A 21727-nucleotide genomic window follows, 5' to 3' on the forward strand; every position below is an offset into this window, starting at 1 on the left:
TCTCAAGTACACTTGCTTCCCCAACGCCTCATTGATCGGTTTCATTCAATATTGCTCAATATTCTTTTCATGTCAGTCTTTACTCACAAATGTTAGTAATAATTCTATTTATCAACTCGAAATCTTTTGGTATTATATCTGAATTTTTTACTTTCTCTCATTCTCTTTCATCATTTGCTCTCATTTATTGCCATGACCATTCTTTGCCATCTCCCCATCGTTTCTTAATTATCTCATTTTGGTTCCAAACATGCTCCTATTCACTGTTCATTTTGTCTCTTAATTTCTCAGCTCTCTCCTTTGGCCTCCGATTATTTTCCATTTGTATTTGGTGTCTTTGAATCTCAATTCCTGGGCTCTCATTTTGCGAGCTCTGTACGTTCCACGGCTCTGCCATTGATCAGAATTATCCGATACTGAACGGTGAAGAAACCGGATCAAGAAAATAGCATGTGCCCTTGTATACGATATACATTCGGGCTTTTACATCTCTCTCTCTCTCTCTCTCTCTCTCTCTCTCTCTCTCTCTCTCTCTCTCTCCTTTTCTATTGAAGGACCACTAGTCCTAACATTTGCATCAGAGCAACAGCCAATATAGGCCTGACTACCGTTCTCTAACATACACGATACCATCTATTTTAAAGCAGACCTCACCAGTAAGAGAGACTTTCCTTGGGAGTATGGAATTAGCATTTTAGCACCGCGCTCAGTTAAAGGGTGTTTATGATAAGTAGTATTGATGAGTTCCGTAACGGGATTCACTGTAATTTTATCGTGGTAATTTCATCGCATGATTTTTTATAGCTTAATGATTTTTACTTGTTTTCAAGCTTTTCATGATTGTGTTTAGTTAATTAATCGCTTTGGCAGCTTTAACACGAGCAATATCTCCTGCATGAACGTGTTCTCCCAATCGTTTTGTAATGGGATCTTCATTTGTATGAACTCTTGAATGGAACTTTGTTTTATAAAACTGTTCACATTTCAAATAGTTTTTTCTCGACTCGTTCGTTCTTTCACAAATAGATGACAATTATTAATGAGCTTTTTCTTATTCCTTATGCTTACGACGTACTGCAGAGGCATCTCGATGGGTTTAGTTTTAGTTATTTACAAAAACCGAAAATGTTTACCGCTCAGAAAACAAGTTGGTTACAAAAACCGAAAGTTTATATGACCAATTTCTTATACAAGAAAAGTCAATAAGCAGGCCATTTGCTAAAGTTAGATACAACTATAACTATAACTATAACAGCTATAACAGTGATACTTGGACGTTTTACAGAAAAACAAGTGAATTATCTTTTATTGTTCATTTATTTTTGGCTTGTGTGGTGAAAGAAACCTTATGATAAAATTACTGACGATGTGATATATTGCAATGTAATTACAATGCGATGTAAATGTATGAGATGTAATTACCATGCGATGAAATTACCACTATGAAATTACCATGCGATGAAATTACCACTATGAAATTACCATGCGATGAAATTACCACTATGAAATTACCACGATGTAATTACTGCGATGAAATTACCGGACACCCCGTAATGGAGCTTATCTTTATGTGCAACGTTACCGTGGCTTTCGTGAACTTCATGTTGTTTGCTTTCTTTCCCTAAGAAATTGAGCGCGAAATGCTGAAATAACATCAGCCCTTAACACTGCCTGTCTCTGGGTTTCAAGATTTGCTGAAACTAAGTAATGTTGAGGAGGCAGTTTCCCAGATAGTGACCCTCAACAAAGGTCGAGGTTCGTTATCTAGGACTAATATTTCTGGGGGGTCGTTATCTTTATGATATTTACAGTACTTTGTTTCTGTTTTTACGGTAATCCCCACCCCAACGGGGCTGTACTAAACGCCGCAAAGGTGGATGCATAGCGGGTTAAAACCCTTGGCAGTCACTAGGAAAGACCCGGCAGTTTTTAAAAAGGAAAAGTCTGCTGGTGTATTGGAAGATGCGGACTAACAAACTTTCTTCCAGCTCCATCCAGTGACCACCAAAAAAAGTTATTATTCTGCAATCTTAACCGTCACATTGAACACACAAAGCTGATCACTGTTAACAATTATGCACACACGAAAGACTTAAATTTTAAGTGATTGCATGCAAGCCATATTGTTATCAACGGATACTTTACTAGACCTGAGGAAATTGAAGTTGACTTCAGTGGAATTGCTTGTAAGGCTCTCATCTATATACTTCGTGACTTCATAGTTGAATGGTGGTAGCTTTATCTTGGTTTCCCTCGTAGCTTTGAGTGATCAGCAGTACAGACCACAGTTGCTGATTGCATCTTTAGTTAGGCTAAATCCACCATCAACTTTTTCTATGGTCTTTGTTTGATTTAGTCTTTGGTAAAAAGGCAAAAAGGTGACATGACTTTTGACGCTGAAACTAAAAACGATACGCAGATGACGCAACTTTCGAGGTTGGAACAGTTACCACTAAAATTCTCCGTAGTTTCATCACTTCCGGGGCATTGACGATTAATTTAGGACAAGGTTATGACATTACCTACTGTTCTGGGTACCCTGAAGAAATTAGCAGAAAAGAATTAGTTTCTGAAAAAAATATTCATTTTAATGCAGAATTTTGCCTGAAAAAAATTCTTTTAATTTTAACTATATGTTCAGTAAATGGAGAGTACAAAATTAATCATCTCGTTTGCATCTTGAGGTTTATATAGACTTCAGTTTTTGCAGGATAAAACGGCTGACCTCAGAATAGCCTAATACAGAATGAAACGACAGCTAAGAAAGAAGTGAGTAAAAAAAAAAAACAAATAAGATTGAGTGAAAACTAATTAGGAAATCTCACAAGAGGCTTCAGAGAGAAGGGGTAAACTTATTTTAGGAAAGCATATGCAGCGAGAAAGAGTGTTAAAGTTAGAAGCACACTTCCTGGAAGGAATAAAGCCTTCTGGCAATGGCGTGAGTATTTCGAATTGTTGATGAATATGACTGACAAAAGAGGGGCAAACGCGAGAGATGCAAGATAGAAGTGGTTAGTCTATACTAAAAAGCAAACCACGCCAAAATTCTAAGGTGTTTTGAACGGTGCTCGAAAGCAAAGTTACCGCAATTTTATTCGTCACGTTCATTCAGTCCCTGTATAGAATCGATTGCGCAGGCAGCACCTTACTAAATCAATGAGGAGTAAATGAAGGTGACAAAAATATGTAACATTCCTTGAGTTTAGTTGAATGAATTTAAGGCCCGGTGCCAGAGTGCAAAATACACGCGTATATAATACTTGCATACAATATATCCAATGTAACACCTTTGAACATTGTAAGAGATTATAATATTTAAAGCATTTTTCACAGCTCTTTGAAATCTTTCGGAACGAATGGCAAAAATATCCAAATGGCTCTGCTCTCAAAACCTACCTTAGGAGCTGACAAAGTTATTTGCCGCATTTTGAGACATTTAACATATTTTTGCAAGGCGAAATTGTACTGAATTGAACCCGAAACCAAAGTCATCAGTTTCCTAATTCCTTTCGGGCCTACACATAATTAAAGCCTTTTCAGGTGAATTATCGTTACACAGGTGGGTCCCGAGAGCTGCCATGTTCACCCAGTTAGCAATGTGGTGTCGCCCCGCCAGGCCAGTCTAGGGCAAAAATAGATACAGCCTAGCACAAGTTCGTAGAGTAGCCATTTACGGTTTTATGATCCTTGGTCACATCCAAACGACATATCAAACATCTACCATTATTTAAATAGTCAATCCAGGCGATATAAGACGGAGGACAGAATGAGAGAGAGAGAGAGAGAGAGAGAGAGAGAGAGAGAGAGAGAGAGAGAGAGAGAGAGAGAAAATACAGCTGCTTATAGGAAAATTAAAAGGATATTTTCGTCTGAATAATATTAATATGAATAGTAAGTTCCAACAATATTTAAGGCATTTTTATTTAGAAAATGTGATAACGATTAAAAACAATACAATGCGATAAGATTTCATAATAATTATTTTCCAAAAAATATATGATTACATATTTCTTAAAGCAGAAGGTCTCAAGTATATCCGTCAGATTAATAACTAAACACGAATAAAAGCTCTCTCTCTCTCTCTCTCTGTCCATATATATTTCATTCAATATTGCATTTCTTTGCGTGATTACCGTAACTTCCCCCCTCCTCCCTTTCCAACCATTCTAACTATGTACTGTTTGTTTGAACGTGAGCCACTTTCAGGGCAAGAAGGGCATGATCTCACCAAGCCAGGCCTGGCGGGGCGACATCGCTTTTGAAACTGGGTGTTCTACAATCGCTGGTTAATGGCCATAAGAGTTGCCCGAGAACACTAGGCCGATCGTGTGGGAAATAGAAGTTTTACTTGTACTTGAACACTACAGCCGTGTAAGAGACCAATGCAAACCATCGCAATTTTCAGTGAGGACTGTTAGTTTATTTGGAACAACTGAATTTTCATCGATTTCATCCTTTTCGTGATTCTCTTGACAGGTATTATGAAGAAATTATCGCCTTGGAAATGATTTCTTACGTTTTCTTAACATAATCTATAATGCATTCTTTCTTTTTATAACCTGCCTCTCTAAGTGGAGTAATTTGGCACATAAACTCTCCTCCCCTTTTATCTACTGTTTCATTTCACTTACATTATCATGATCCTTTTGCTCGTCAACCTGCTGCGTTACAATTTTATAATTATAACTTCGGAGAATATAATTGCATTTTTGTATTTCCTGCGCGAAACTTTTACCTATGAATTCACAATATTTTTAAAAGATGAAACCAACATGTAATTGTAAAGAAATTATACAATTCAATAAGAATAAAAAGTCCATCAGCCACTTGAACCTTACTCTAACTACAATAGTCACTATGTTCCCATCTTCAGTATGAAGTGAGCAACAAAAAGATTTTCTTTTTCCACGTTTCATAATAAGCATTCTTCGTTTTTTATCTTTGTGTTCTTACACCATTACTGATCTTTATTTCTCGATGGGAACAGGAATAAGCGCGTAATTTGAAATGGTTTTAATGCCAGAACTGCATGTGACTGGAGGAAAGAGTATTGTCAATGTTAAGGCAAACAATAAAATATTGACTTCCGGTAAATTATTAACGAGTCTGTTGTGTTGTTTGTTCGTAAAGATAACAATGATAGTTTTATATTGTTCCTAGTGACCTAATCCTACCTGTCTAAAATCATGCTAAAGTAGTGCTTTCAGATTGTCTAATAACTTAAATGAACTAAAGATATTTCTAGAAATATGTGAGATTGAATTAAATAATGAAGCACGGCATTAAGTAAGCACATCACTTACAACTAAGAGATCTCAGGAGGCAAAGAGATCTCGGAAGGAAAGATGAATAGAAAAAGTCGGCATCTGGACTTACTTGTTGGGCTTGGTCGTCTTCGAGTGCATAGTAGAGAGCTCGTCACTACACCTGGCACGCGGCATATCAACTGCCTGGTTTGTCGTGCAGTTACCTAGATGAGTCGGCGGAGCAGTTATTGCCGATTGCTTCACTGGACTGGAGGAATGGGTGGGAGGAAGAGAGAGAGAGAGAGAGACATTAGTACGTATGCCGAAAAAATGCTAGTTTGAAAAGATAGCTACAGAGTGATTGATGATTACCTTATATCTGAAATGAATAATGCACAGGGCAGTGTACACACACGCACTCACAGACACACATGCATGTACACCCAGTTACAAAAGCGGTGTCATGGCTTTCTTGCTCTGAAAGTGGCCCGCGTTCAAACAACCAGTATATAGTTAGAATGGTTCAGATGGGAGGAAGAGGGAAATTACGGTAATCACGCAAAGAAATGCAATAATGAATTAAATATATATGGAGAGAGAGAGAGAGAGAGAGAGAGAGAGAGAGAGAGAGAGAGAGAGAGAGACTTTATTTCCGTTTAGTTATTATTCTGATGGATATACTCGAGACCTTGTGCTTTAAGAAACATGTTTTCATATTTTTCGTGGAAAATGATTATTATGAAGTCTTATCACATCGTATTGTTTTAAATCGTTATCACAATTTCTAAATAAAAATGCCTTAAATATTGTTGGAACTTACCATTCATATGAATAATAATCAGACGAAAACATCCTTTTTAATTATCCTATAAACAGCTGTATTTTCTCTTTCTCTCTCTCTCTCTCTCTCTCTCTCTCTCTCTCTCTCTCTCTCTCTCTTATTGAAAACAATAGCCGTGGCAACAAGTGAATCTTTTGAACTGTGTACTTTCTTCTCTGGCTACTTTGATCTATGGAGATTCACTTTCCATTGTGGCGGCAACGCCTCATTCTCTTATCTTGTCTCATGGATGCCTAGCCTGCTTTATTGCGTAGTCATTTCTCATTCTATGAGAAACTGACTTTAGGCTTTATAATCAGTGTGTACACACACACACACACACACACATACACACACACACACACACACATATATATATATATACACACACACTTATATTTACTTATTTTCATATATGTTAGTGCGAGTGTTCATATATATACGCTCGTGTGTATGTGTAAATACATGCATACACACATACATACATCACTATATATATATATATATATATATATATATATATATATATATATATATATATATATGTATATATACATGTATGTGTGTCTGTGTGTGTGTTGGTGGTTATGGATAGTCGAACTTTATCTTGAAATATTTCTTCAAGATTCATTCCATGACAGCAATTGAAACACCAGCAGGGAAGCGCCATCTACATCTCAGTAAGGACACCAAGACCAAAACCCGGAACAGCATTTTGTACAACTTTATTGGGACATGTTTCGAGTAGTACTTTCACTCGTTATCAAGCTACAAAATTAAAATGAATGACATTATAGTTCTTGCAATCAAATTCACAATAATAAAATGATGTGTATAAAAATTATAAGAGTGCGTTAAAAGATAGCTAATACTTAAAAAAGATTAAAATTAAAAATTGCTGAATGAAACAATTGAGTAGATAAAATAAAATAAAGCAGAATGCAAATTTAAGTCACAAAAACGGATGGTACAAAAGAACAGTAAATATATTAAGTCGATATACAAACCAGCAGGATGCAGACTAAAAACACAAAAGTGAGGTAGCAGCTACATTTCTAGCCAAGGAAGGCTTAATCTTTATCTTAACAGAATATAAAACTTCTAAAATGTCGAGGTCTGTAGCAAACTGGGCAGAGGTTAAAATAGAAAAATCATCGATATGTAAAGGGTGACCAGACTCCTCGCTGTGTTCCCTAATTGCACTATAACTAGGTCTTGTAAGATAATTGCCTGTACGAAATGACCTACCAAGGTGCTCAAACCATCTCATCCAAGCTGATCTGGTAGTTTTTCCAACGTAAGTCAACCACTGCACTGCCATTTATAGATCAGATTGGACCGAAGGCTTATTGGTATAGGGTCTTTAATTTTAAAGAAATTTCCTAATTTATTTTATAAAGTAAAATATATTTTGATATCTAGCTGAGGGTAACCAATGGACAAAATAGAAATTAATTGCTTTTTTAGATCGTAACTATGAGTTCCAGTAAAAGTTAAAGGTAGATAAATAACAGGTTTCTTTACGTTAGCAGTAGTTTCGGGTTGTTTGTTTACATATAATTTTGAAAGTTGTTTACCAATATATGTATTTACGTAATTCAACGGATAGCCATTGTTTTTTTAAGTGACCTTAGAAATTCAAATTTTTCGTTTAAATTCAAATAGCTAGAACAAATTTTTTGTGACTTAAATTTGCATTCTGCTTTATTTTATTTTATCTACTCAATTGTTTCATTTAGCAATTTTTAATTTTAATTTTTTTAAGTATTAGCTATCTTTTAACGTACTCTTATAATTTTTATACATAACATTTTATTATTGTGAATTTGATTGCAAGAACTATAATGTCATTCATTTCAATTTTGTAGGTTGATAACGAGTGATAGTACTACTCGAAACATGTCCCAATAAAGTTGTACAAAATTCATTCCATGATCTCTAGTTCTGTGGTCTTGCGTCAGTTTTTAATTGTTAATTCCATGTCAAATTTACCTCTAAATGCATTTAAGCCAATTATATATTTGTTATGCACCCCTTTCGTTGCAGTGAAAATACAACTGCAATAACATAAACTCTCAGCACTACAGTGCAAGAGTGAAACGGGTATTTTCGTCCACATTCTGATGTACACCCAGTTACAAAAGCGTTGTCGTCCCGCCAGGCCTGTCTCGGAGAGATCAAGGCTTTCTTGCTCTGAAAATGGCCCACGTTCAAACAACCAGTATATAGTTAGAATGGTCCGAATGGGAGGAGGAGGGAAATTACGGCAATCCCGCAAAGAAATGCAATAATTAATGATATATATATAGACAGAGAGAGAGAGAGAGAGAGAGAGAGAGAGAGAGAGAGAGAGAGCTTTTATTTCCGTTTAGTTATTATTCTGATGGATATACTCGAGACCTTGTGCTTTAAGAAACATGTTTTCATATACTTTGTGAAAAATGATTATTATGAAGTCTTATCGCATCGTATTGTTTTAAATCGTTATCACATTTTCTAAATAAAAATGCCTTAAATATTGTTGGAACTTACTATTCATATGAATATTATTCAGACGAAAATATCCTTTTTAATTATCCTATAAGCAGCTGTATTCTCTTCTCTCTCTCTCTCTCTCTCTCTCTCTCTCTCTCTCTCTCTCTCCTCCGTCTTATATGGCCTGGATGGACTATTTAAATCGACGAAAATATCCTTTTTACTTATCCTATAAGCATCTGTATTCTCTCTCTCTCTCTCTCTCTCTCTCCTCTCTCTCTCTTTCATCTCTCTACTCTCTCTCCTCCGTTTATATCGCCTGGATTGACTGTTTGAATAATGGTAGGTGTTCGATATGTTATTTGGATGTAGCCAAGGATCACAAAACCGTAAATGGCTACTCTACCAACTTGTGCTAGACTGTATCTATTTTTTCATAAACTAACTGGACTATAATTACCTGTTACTAATAAAATACAAATTTGTAGCCGTGGGTTGTATAAGTCATCAAAGCATCAACTTTGCAAGGATATTATTTTATTAATTAATCTATGCTAAGAACGCGTTAATGGATATGCTAATCTAGTACTACAGGATTAGTATTTATGGCATAACTTAGTTGAGTTACCAGTATTTGAGTGTGATGGGCCACTTGGCTCCACCCCTCGTAACCATCTAGGCTACTTATAGAAAGTATTTTAATTTGCTATATTTCGTATATTATAGAATATGTATTATGTTGTTTCCAAAACTATTTGTGAAAATAAATTATGTGAAATGAAATGCTGTGAAATGTGTGCATCGGAGCATTAATATAATGATGGTGGGGTATAAAGTATGTAGATATTACAAAACCGTATACTATTAACATAATATTTAGCATCTCAAATTACTTAGTGATAGTCTTTACACCTGGGCAGATCGGTCACGTCTTACCTAACCATTCCCCCCTTCACTGCCATCTCCCCCACCACAACCTATCCTCCGGCTCATGCTTGCTCACTCACTCTGCCTGTATTCGTGGCTTCAGCAGCTGATGTTCCCCCTCCAAGCTATTCAAGAAACCCACCACTTTCGATATCTCCTGTTCATTAGTCTTTTACATAGCCATGTTGTTATCTTTTGTAATGAAAAATTGTAAGCATTTGGAAAATATAATGGCGTAAGAAATACTGTCATCTGAGTATTATTTTATCTTCCAAAAAACATCCATCAGAACAATCTTATAATAACTGTAAGACATTGAAATCCCAAACATGAGGAGGTGCAAGGATAGAAGGATTTTTATAACAAGGTGGGGGTTGAAGGTGATGGGGGACAGGTGATATTGGGTGACCTTAACTTATGTCTTGATGGGTTCGCTTATCAACATTTATAAGGTAATGATAGTAATACCTTTACAGATAGCAGTTAATAACAATGATACTCAGTCGCTATCACGACTGGCACATAGTGTTATAGGGTTACTGGGATCATCTTTGTATGTTTGGTTAAAATCTGTAACTACTGATTACGTTATGAATCCTGGTTTTCCCACGAGGTAACTGCCATGGGCGATCTGTATAACGCCAGTGGTTAGGTAAGGCGTGACCGATCTGCCCAAGGTCTAAAAACTGTCCCTAAATAATTTGAGACTAAATATGTTAATAGCGTAGAGTTTTGCAACACTTACATAATTTACTCCCTACCATCATACTATTAATGCTCTGATGCACACATTTCACTGCATTTCATTTCACATGATTTATTTTCTACAATAAATATACTATAATATAATAAATATAGCATATTAAAATACTTTTTATAAGTAGCCTAGATGGTTGCGAGGGGCGGAGCCAAGTGGCCCATCACATTCAAATACTGATAACTCAACTAAGTTGTGCCATAAATACAAATCCTGTAGTACTAGGTTAGCATATCCAGTAATGTGTTCTTACCTTAGATTAATTAATAAAATAATATCCTTGAAAATTTATGCTTTGATGACTCGTACAAGCCATGGCTACAAAACCTGGTGTGTAAAATCTGTGTGACCAGATTCATATATTATTAGTAATACAGGTAATTATAGTCCAGTCAGTCTAGGGCAAAAATAGATACAGTCAAGCACAAGTTGGTAGAGTAGCCATTTACGGTTTTGTGATCCTTGGCTACATCCAAATAACATATCGGACATCTACCATTATTTAAAAAGTCAATCCAGGCGATATAAGACGGAGGACAAAGTGAGAGAGAGAGAGAGAGAGAGAGAGAGTACAGCTGCTTACAGGATAATGAAAAAGGATATTTTCGTCTGAATAATATTAATATGAATAGTAAGTTCCTACAATATTTAAGGCATTTTTATTTATAAATTATGACAACATGTGATAAGATTTCATAAAAGTTATTTTCAAAAAAATATACAATAACATGTTTCTTAAAGGAAAAGGTCTCAAATATATCCATCAGATTAATATTGTGCACTCTCTCTCTCTCTCCATGATATTTAATTCATTATTGCATTTCTTTGCGTGATTACTGTAATTTCCCTTCTCCTCCCATTCGAACCATTCTAACTATATACTGGTTGTTTCAACGTTGTGGACTTTCAGGGCAAGAAGGGCATGATCTTTCCGAGCCAGGCCTGGCGGGGCGACACCACTTTTGTAACTGGGTGTACCTGAATTATAGATATACTTACGGTTGATCCGAAATGAATTTTTATTCATTTTTCATGGAACAAAGGCACATAACCCATTTCTTTTCCGACGAGAGTTTGAAACTAGGAGAAATAATGGGCAAATTCATTATCTGAAAATTACTTGTATATTTTAAGGGTTTCAGTAGATACTGGACTAAATCTTAAATTTATAGTAGATATATATATATATATATATATATATATATATATATATATATATATATATACACATATATAATATATGTATATATATATATATATATATATATAATATATATATATATATATATAATATAGATATATTCCTATATATATATATATGAAATTTCAGTCAGCAAGTCTATATAGACTTCAGGAGATTCCATGATACAAATGATAAAAAGCCAAGTTTATCAACAAAAACATTTTGCACTCATGACTCAGTGCATCATCAGTCTGTGAAAAGTAAAAGACAAAATAAAATACATAATTAGCATAGAGGATTTCACAATGCAATTAAACTTTCAGACAGTAAAAAGGAAGACATTAAAAAACACTAAAACAGTAAACAAAAAAGAGACTACCAAAACAGCAACCGTCTATAAGCAGGGAGAAGAGGGAATGACATACGATGGAGTCCAAGGCCAGACGACAACTATGCCACATACAAAGTAGCCAAGGAAGTATTGCTTTTGAGAGCGGGAACCAGCCTTTTAATATATATCGATTCTAAAGTTGTTAAGTGGTCTGGGTCCCTTACATAACCAATTATTGAGAAGTGTTGTTTGAAGACTTCGGTTTTAAATATTGTGGCATGATTTTTTATATTGGAAAATTCTGCCTGCATCAGTCTTTGGCCAGTGCGAAAGCTGAAACCCATTGCATTGTGAATTCCTTTTATGCTAATAATGTATTGTATTTTGTCTTTTACTTTTCACAGACTGATGATGCACTGAGTCATGAGTGCGAAAATATATATATGTATATATATATATATATATATATATATATATATATATATATATATATATATATATATATATATATATATATATATATATATACGTGACATACGGTTGCTGTGACTGACAGTTAAATGAGAACACTGAACTCTGAACTTTCCGTTCAACTAGGATTTGAACCCATGTCTTCCGAGTTGGAGTTGCATGCACACACTACGGGAGCCATAACCATCTTGCTCGTGAGTCTATATGTGTATAGTATAGTATATATAAGTTTTTGCGTATGTATAAACTGTGAAGATGAAAAATAAAGTAGCCAAGCCTTCATAACATTCCCAACCATGGTACTGAAGTACTTTGCAAAGTCCCAAAGTACTGAGGAGGTACAGTGAGAGATCCTAATAAAATCCAATTAACTTTCAAGAGGAAGAAGGGAACCCAATCTCATGGATCGGAATACACCTCAAACAAAGCCCACCTGCGGGGCCCAGGCTGCTTTAGATCTCTAATAATTAAGTATGTAATGTTGTCACAGTGACTTAATCATGGGTGGTCATTGTTAAAAGTCACCATGACGTAATTTAGGAACATTACTGGTGACGTGCTTCTCTTAACATGATTTTATACAATTGGTGCGGAATGTAAGAGAAGCATGAAGAACTGAAAACATGGATTTGGGGTTTTAAATATCAACAATTTAAAAGACATATTAATAATCATCAGATGAATTCTATCCATTTTTAAAAGCAGTTCCAGTTTCCTACTTGCCATTCGTTCAACTGGGAGTTTTCAGTAATTTTTTCTTAATCTATAGTAAACCTTAACTAACCAGTCTCAGTGTAGGTCAAAACTCTTTTATCATTATTATTATTTTTATTTGTTTATTTACAACACTGTTCTTTATAATATGAGCAACCTTGGTTGGACCTGATATCTGACTACCAATCAGTAGTAATTCATATTGATATCCCTAATATCTATGTAGCCACACAGGAGAAAAGAGAGAGAGAGAAAAAAAAACAGTAATAATCTTCTAGCGAAATAACGAAACAAGCTGTAGAGCGGAGGATTTAGAATTAAAGTCTTCATATACATGAAGGTGGAGTGATGTCTCTCTCTCACTCTCTCCCATATAGAGCTTCTTCAGAAACTGGGAAGAAGGCCCCGAACTGAACTGATACCCTGAGGCTCGTGGCTGTAATACGTGGCCGAGCCAGGGTGGATATCCTACAAAGCACCAATGCAACCAGTTTCTTTCCCCGTCGACATGTTTTTGCATCAGAGAGAGAGAGAGAGAGAGAGAGAGAGAGAGAGAGAGAGAGAGAGAAGCCACTGTTATCCCTACATTCAGGGGTCGGTTGCCTGATGCCCCTTCTCCCCTGCATTCTATCGAAGGCATCATCCTCAACCAAACTTCTTTTCTTCATATCTTCCTTCACTTTATCTCGCCATCTAATTCTCTGTCTCCCTTTTCGATCTTCTTCCTCAAACAAGTTCCTCCTAAGCCCTCTTCACTCCCTCATCATCCAATCTCAACACATGTCCATACTATCTCACTCGTGCCTCTCTTATCACCTCTGTAATCTTTATTAAGCCTACTTCTCTGCTCATTTCGTTATTTTCCAATATCTCAAGTAGCAATATTCCCATAATCCACCTCAGCTTCTCATCTCTGTTCTCTCAAGCTTTACTTCCTCTTTTCTTCTTAGAGCCCATGTTTCCAATCCATACATTAACACTGGTCTTATGACTGTGCTGTAGATCTTGACTTTAGCTTGATTGGCATTTTCTTATCACATACTACTCCATCTACCTCTGTCCACTTCCCCCACACAGCTTTTAGCCTACTGTCAACTTCAGTCTCACATGCTCCATCTTGACTTAAAGTATTTAAACTATTCCACCTGATTTGATAATCAAGCCTCTTCTTTCTTGTATTACTATTCTGCCTCTATTTTCCTTGCTGCTCACCAAAACCTCTGTTTTATTCACATTCACCTTTAAACCACCCCACTCTAAAGATTCCTACCACTCTCCAACCCTCCTCTGTAGGTCTTCTTTATTGTTGACAGTAATTACCAGTTCATCGGTGTATAAAAACTCCCACAGCTCTTCATTCCTAATCTCTTCACTTAAACATCCATGACTAGCACTTACAAAAATGGGCTCAATACTGACACCTGGTGTAATCCAACACTAACTTCAAAGTTTTCTGTTTCCCCAACTGCTGTTATTACTTTTGTGCTCGTTCTTTGATACATCATCTCAACCAGCCTAGCCCACTTTTCTGGGACTCCTCTTCCTCAAACACCAAAACATCGCTTCTCTTCTGATTCTATCGTATGCTTTCTCTAGGTCTATAAATGTACAATAGAGCTCCTGGTTTCCCTCTAGCCTCTTTTCCTATAGCTGTCTTGCTATGAAGATGGCATTCACCGTCCCTCTTCTTCTCATGAATCCTTACTGCTGCTTCCGGATCTGTACAATCTCTCTTAATCTCTCATCCAGTATCCTCTCTAAAACTTTCAATCCATGCTCTGTTAGTTTAATTTCCCTGTAGTTACCACAATCCATGACATCTCTCTTCTGCTTATATATATACCATTAGACTCTCCTCCCGGTCCCTTGGCATTACATCTTCTTCCCATATAATTGATAAAATCCAGCATCCATTTCTCCCCTCTGTACCTAGTAATTTAATCATTTCAATTTTGAACTCTGGTTGGGAACCATGGCGAGTTTTACCATCTCCATCACTAGATCCTGCGCTTCCCTCATCTCTTCTGTCTCATTTTCAGCACTTAAAAGTTATTCAAAATATCTCTCCCATCTCTTCTTAATGTCTTCATCTCTATGCAATATATTTCCATCCCAATCGAAATCTTATAGATATCCCTTTCTCCTTCTCTTGTTCCTAGTATTTCATTCTACTGCTCTGCCACATCTCTTTCCTCTTCTCTCGTACCATCCTGTGCCCCCTTTGCATGCCTTACTCTCCAGTCCTTAAATGCTTTTGATTTTCTTTTAATTGATTCTTGCCCCTCTCCATTCCACCATCACTTTTCTCCTCTCGACAATCCATATCCACTGGTTCTTCCCACTAGTTCCTTTTCTTCCCCAAGACACATTTCCCTCATGTCTGCCCAGATACATTCCATTCTGTTACCCTGTCCAAATTCTACATTCCCCCTCCCCTCCCCCACGTCTCCAGCCATCTCTCTCACAGCCCTCCTAAATTACGTCCCTTTTCTCCTTTAAGATCCCAAATCTTAATTCTAGATCTCCCTCCTCATTCGCTTCTTAGGTTTTCTACCTCTCATTTTCAATTTCATCACCTTCAACCTCTGTCGTTTAACAAACACTTCTCCCAAGATCACTTCGCAGTTCGTCATGTTGCTTTTGTCGACTTCTCTAACCAGGATGTAATAAATTCGGCTTTGCACTCCTCCACTTTCATAAGTTATCAAGCAAAGATACTATAGAGTACACAAAGATATTCAACTGAAATTTCATCCCATAAGAGATGCGTACCATGAAAGCCACCGACGGTTGTAATCTAATACCGTCATCAAGGACAAGGCTGTGACATCACAGAAATGTCAGGACCTATGTCACAACGAATGCGAAAACCATGCAATCGTATTTCTTGTAAATTGTAACTATAATATTGATTTTTAACAGATGTTTTAGTAAATTCAAAATGTAATCCACAAAAATAAAAGTTTGGCTACATAAGCAGCAGCCAAAAATATACCTTCCAAAAAACAGTATATAAACAAATGACGTTAATTGTCAATCATGTGGAAAATCATGTTCCCATTGGTTGGGATTTATGACATCATGCTTTTTAATTTTGACTACAGCTGCCAGTTATCTCTTCTGGAGCTGTGATACAGCTCATTTGGCTAACTTGAATATCTTTGTGTACTCTATAGTATCTTTATTATCAAGTACTCATACAACTTCTGACACCATTTGTTCATACATGCCAATTCAAAATTCTGAGCTATCTCCAATATATAACCCCCATCTTCATTTCTAATTCCCAAACCATGGCCTCCTTGTACTCCTCATACCCCATCTCTTCTCTATCCCACCATGCCATTTGTATCAGCCCCTATTATTTTAGTTTCTCCTCCTCTTTACTGTTCTTATGCTAGCCTCAAATTCTTGTTAAATCATTTTTTCTCTTGCTCTTGGAAACTAACATCTAAGGAGTGTATGTAATACCAGATTTTATACTTTCTATCCCCTATTAATTATAATTATGGGAAACTTTAAAGGCTCATCATTTACTCTCTTTACATCTACCGCATTTTCCTTCCAGATGTTACTTACTATAACTCCAAACTCCATTTCTTGCCTCTCTTAACCCACTGTAATAGAGTTTATACCTATTTCCTATCTCTCTAGTGCCATTCCCCTTCCACCTACTTTCTGCACACGCAAGAAATCTATCCTCCTCCTCTCCATCACATCTGCTATCTCCCTCAGTATTCTAGTTAGAGTATCAACATTCCACATACCTGCTCTTATTTTTCCACTCTTTCATTACCTTCTTTGGCTGCAGTCGTGAACCTTGCAATACCTTTACCCATTTATCACGCCAGCAGGGCGATTCTGACACACGTTGCTTACAGCGGACGTCCTAGCCACATTCAAATTCTTTAAGACATCAAGGATGGTTTATTGTTTGGCAAAGGGGATTACGATAGAATCCCAAGAGAAGTGATGTTTTGGTGTTTGAGAAAAGTTGGTTAGGCTAGTCGACATGATATATTAAAGAATGAGCACAAAAGTAATAAGAGCAGTTTGGGAAACAGAAAATTTTGAGGTTCGTGTTGGATTACACCATGGGTCAGCATTAAGCCCATTTTTGTTTGTACTAGTTATGGATGAGTTAAGTGAAGAGATCAGGAATGAAGAGCTGTGGTGCTGTCCGCCGATGATCTAGTGATTACTGCCGAAAAAGAGGATACCCACAGAGAAGGGTTGGTGAGCATTAGGAAAGACAGATGAAGAATAGTAATATTATTATAAAACAGGTGGAACAGTTTAAATACTTAGGATCTACTTTAAGTCAAGATGGAGCAAGGGAGACTGAAGTTGACAGCAGGATAAAAGCTGTGTGGGGGAAGTGGACAGAGGTAGATGGAGTAGTATGTAATAAGAAAATGAGTGTTAATGTAGGCTCTAAGAAGAAAAGAGGAAGTAAAGCTTGAGAGAACAGAGATGAGAAGCTGAGGTGGAGTAGGGAATATCGCTGCTTGAGAGATTGGAAAATAACTAAATAAGAAAAAGGGCAGGCTTAATAAAGATTACAGAGGTGATAAGAGGGGCACGATTGAGATGGTATGGGCATGCGTTAAGGATAGATGATGAGGATGGAGTGAAAAGGGCTTAGGAGGAATCTAAGGTGATCGAAAGGGAAACAGAGAATAAGATGGCAAGATAAAGTGAAGGAAGATAAGGAGAGAAGAGGTTTGGTGGAGGATGATGGCTTTGATAAAAGGCAGTGGAGAAGGGGCACCTGCCAACCGACCCCTTAATGTAGGGAAAACTGTAGGAACGAAGAAGAAACGGGGCTTTTTTTGACCACATGACCTTGCTGTCATCATCCACAGTTATTAGCAGTCGTCCTAGCTTTTTACTGAAAAGTAAGACTGCAAGATAGTTGTTGGCTGTGGGCCTGGCCTATTACTAAAAAGTAAGACTGCAAGGCAGTAGCTGGCTGTCCTTTTATTCGCTTTTTACGTCACATAGGACCTACGGTGGTAGTATATATACATATATATATATATATATATATATATATATATATATATATATATATATATATATATATATATATACTACCACCGTAGGTCCTATGTGACGTAAAAAGCGAATAAAAGGACAGCCAGCTACTGCCTTGCAGTCTTACTTTTTAGTAATAGGCCAGGCCCACAGCAACAACTATCTTGCAGTCTTATTCTTTTCAGTTAAAAAGCTAGGACGACTGCTAATAACTGTGGATGATGACTATATATATATATATATATATATATATATATATATATATATATAATATATATTATATATACATATATAAATATATACATACATACATATATATATATATATATATATATATATATATATATATATATATATATATATGCTTGTACACCCAGTTACAAAAGCAGGTGTCGCCCCGCCAGGCCTGGCTCGGAGAGATCATGCCCTTCTTGCCCTGAAAGTGGCCAACGTTGAAACCAGTATATAGTTAGAATGGTTCGAATGGTTCGAATGGGAGGAGGAGGGAAATTACGGTAAACACGCAAAGAAATGCGATAATGAATGAAATATAAATGGACAGAGAGAGAGAGAGAGCACGAGGACCAGTAACGAAAGAAATGCATACAGTGTGGAGAGAGAGAGAGAGAGAGAGAGAGCTTGTATTCCTGTTAAGCTATTAATCTGATGGATATATTTGAGACCTTTTCCTTTAAGAAACATGTTATCGTATATTTTTTGGAAAATAACTATTATGAAATCTTATCACATCGTATTGTTTTAAATCGTTGTCATATTTTATAAATAAAAATGCAATTCACATTAATTTTATTCAGACGAAAATATCCTTTTTCATTATCCTGTAAGCAGCTGTACTCTCTCTCTCTCTCTCTCTCTCTCTCTCTCTCTCTCTCTCTCTTTTATTCTGTCCTCCGTCTTATATCGCCTGGATTGAGTATTTAAATAATGGTAGGTGTTCGATATGTTATTTGGATGTAACCAAGGATCTCAAAACCGCAAATGGCTACTCTATCAACTTGTGCTAGACTGTATCTATTTTTGCCCTAGACTGACTGTACTATAATTACCTGTATTACTAATAATATATGAATCTGGTCACAAAGATTTTACACACCAGGTTTTGTAGCCATGGGTTGTACGAGTCATCAAAGCATCAATTTTCAAGGGTATTATTTTATTAATTAATCTAAGCTAAGAACACATTACTGTATATGCTAACCTAGTACTACAGTATTTGTATTTATGGCATAACTTTGTTGAGTTACCAGTACTTGAATATGATGGGCCACTTGGCTCCGCCCCTCGCAATCATCTAGGTTACTTATAGAAAGTATTTTAATTTGATACATTTCTTACATGATAGTATATTTATTATATTGTTTGTGAAAATAAATCATGTGAAATGAAATGCAGTGAAATGTGGGTATCGGAGCATTAATATAATGATGGTGGAAATAAATTATGTAGATGTTGCAAAACTGTACACTATTAACATATTTACTATGGGTTTCAGAGACAGTGCAAGCACGTTTTTTGACAATAACTCTGTAATAAACACTCTTATCATACGAGATTTTGCTATAGTGTATTACACCCAGTGCCGTAATTTATGAGTATCATGAATCACTAATTGTAAAGAATAAAGACACTTGTCCCTGTACAAGGAGGCAAAAACTCGATTATTCAGAAATGGATACGAATACAACAGTAAAGAGCTCCGCCTACCCTCTCCCCCACCTCCACCGCCACCCCCCTACGTCTTTAATCCCTCACCTTCCCTTCTCTCCTTCTCTCTGAAAGTTGCTTCAGTTTAACTTTATTTTGTATTTTATTCTATCTATCTATCCATCTATCTATCTATCTAATAATATAGATTGTTGTATACATGTAACGATCCAGTCGGTATGTGTGTATGTATGTATATATATATGCATATATATACCCAAAATAAACATTCATGACGTAAAAATATGTGCGTCGGTATAATCAAGGCTTCAACTCTTATGAATATCCGGTAGAAAGACTCAATTTTTATCTGTAACACAAAGTAATATAACCAGTTACCTATTCAAACCAATCTGAAGGCAGTTAGCTGCTTTCTCATGGTTAAAAAAGTTGAACAGTTGCGTGACACGCATTTCTGCAACCATGTCGACAGTTAAGTTCCGTGGTGTCCATCTCTTCTTCACCTTCGTAATACAAGTACTATATTGCTGATACCCGAGTCCAAATGTGGATTACGAAGAAGGTAACCAACCATAAGTATAGCAGTCGCTTTACCATAAATCATAGTGTCTATTGTTTTACTAGTCCACCATACATTCAGATATCTCTCATTGTAATAACCATTTACAGTTGGTACCACTACCATACACACACACACACACACACACACACACACAGAGAGAGAGAGAGAGAGAGAGAGAGAGAGAGAGAGAGAGAGAGAAATGAGCGGATCGATGCATAAATAAATCAGTCAACTGGCAGCTAACAACCGACTTCGTTTGATATATACAACAATCTATATTATTAGATAGATAGACAGATAAACAGATATATAGAAAGAAAAAATACAAAAGTTTAAACTGAAGCAACTTTCAGAGAGAGAGAGGGAAGGGAAGATGAGGGAAGGAAGACGGATAGGGGTGGCGGTGGAGGTGGGGGGAGAGGGTAGGTGGAGCTCTTTACTGTTGTGTTCGAATCCATTTCCGGGTAAATGAGTTTTTGCCTCTTTGTACAGGGACAGGTGTCTATTCTTTACAATTAGTGATTCATGATACTCTTATAAATTATGGCACTGGGTGTAATACACTATAGCAAAATTTCGTACTGATACGAGTGTTCATTACAGAGTTATTGCCAAAAAACCTGCTTGCACTGTCTGTGAAACCCATATTAGTCTCAAATTATTTAGGGACAGTTTTTAGACCTGGGCAGATCGGTCACGCCTGAAATGAAATGCAGTGAAATGTGTGCATCGGGGCATTAACATAATGATGGTGGGGAATAAATTATGTAGGTGTAACAAAACTGTACACTATTAACATATTTAGTCTCAAATTATTTACGGACAGTTTTTAGACCTGGGTTGATCGGTCACGCCTTACCTAACCATCCCCCTCCCCCCCCACCGCCACCCCCTGCCCTCCGGCTCACGCTTGCTCACTCACTCTGCCTGTATTCATGGCTTCAGCGGCTAATGTCCAACACACCTTGTTGATGTTCCCCCTCCAAGCTATTTTACCTTCCAAAAAACATCCATCAGAACAATCTTATAATAACTGTAAGACATTGAAATCCTGAACATGAGGAGGTGCAAGGATAGAAGGATTTTTATAACAAGGTTGAGGTTGAAGGTGATGGGGGACAGGTGATATTGGGTGATCTTAACTTAAGTCTTGACGGGTTCACTTATCAACATTTATAAGGTAATGATAATAATACCTTTACTGATAGGAGTTAATATTAATGATACTAAGTCGCCATCACGACTGGCACATAGCGTTATAGGGTCACTGAGATCATCTTTGTATATTTGGTTAATATTTGTAACAATTGATTACGTTATGAATCCTGGTTTTCCCACAAGGTAACGTGCCATGGGCGATCTGTATAACGCCAGTGGTCTTGACAGTCGTGTTTACAGCCATTGTGGAGGTTTATTTGGTAAGTGTTATTCGAGGTTATCGTTTTTATCTATACGTTTGGAATAACTAGTTGTTCTAACATAACGTTGTGCTCTATAATCTATGTATTATATACTTAT

The 21727-nt window shown here is 36.6% G+C and overlaps 1 protein-coding gene across 1 annotated transcript in view; it reads right to left on the bottom strand.

Annotated features, from left to right (window-relative positions):
• LOC135221991 (histidine decarboxylase-like) overlaps positions 1 to 21727 on the bottom strand; it is a 204211-nt gene that overhangs the window by 65425 nt on the left and 117059 nt on the right. Inside the window, exon 3 of the mRNA XM_064260097.1 lies at positions 5377 to 5514. Within this exon, the coding sequence (XP_064116167.1) occupies positions 5377 to 5441 (65 nt within the window). The 5' untranslated portion in view covers positions 5442 to 5514. The remainder of the gene's footprint in view (positions 1 to 5376; positions 5515 to 21727) is intronic.

Source organism: Macrobrachium nipponense, chromosome 3 (genome assembly GCF_015104395.2).
Source record: "Macrobrachium nipponense isolate FS-2020 chromosome 3, ASM1510439v2, whole genome shotgun sequence".
Taxonomy (NCBI): Eukaryota; Metazoa; Arthropoda; class Malacostraca; order Decapoda; family Palaemonidae; genus Macrobrachium; species Macrobrachium nipponense.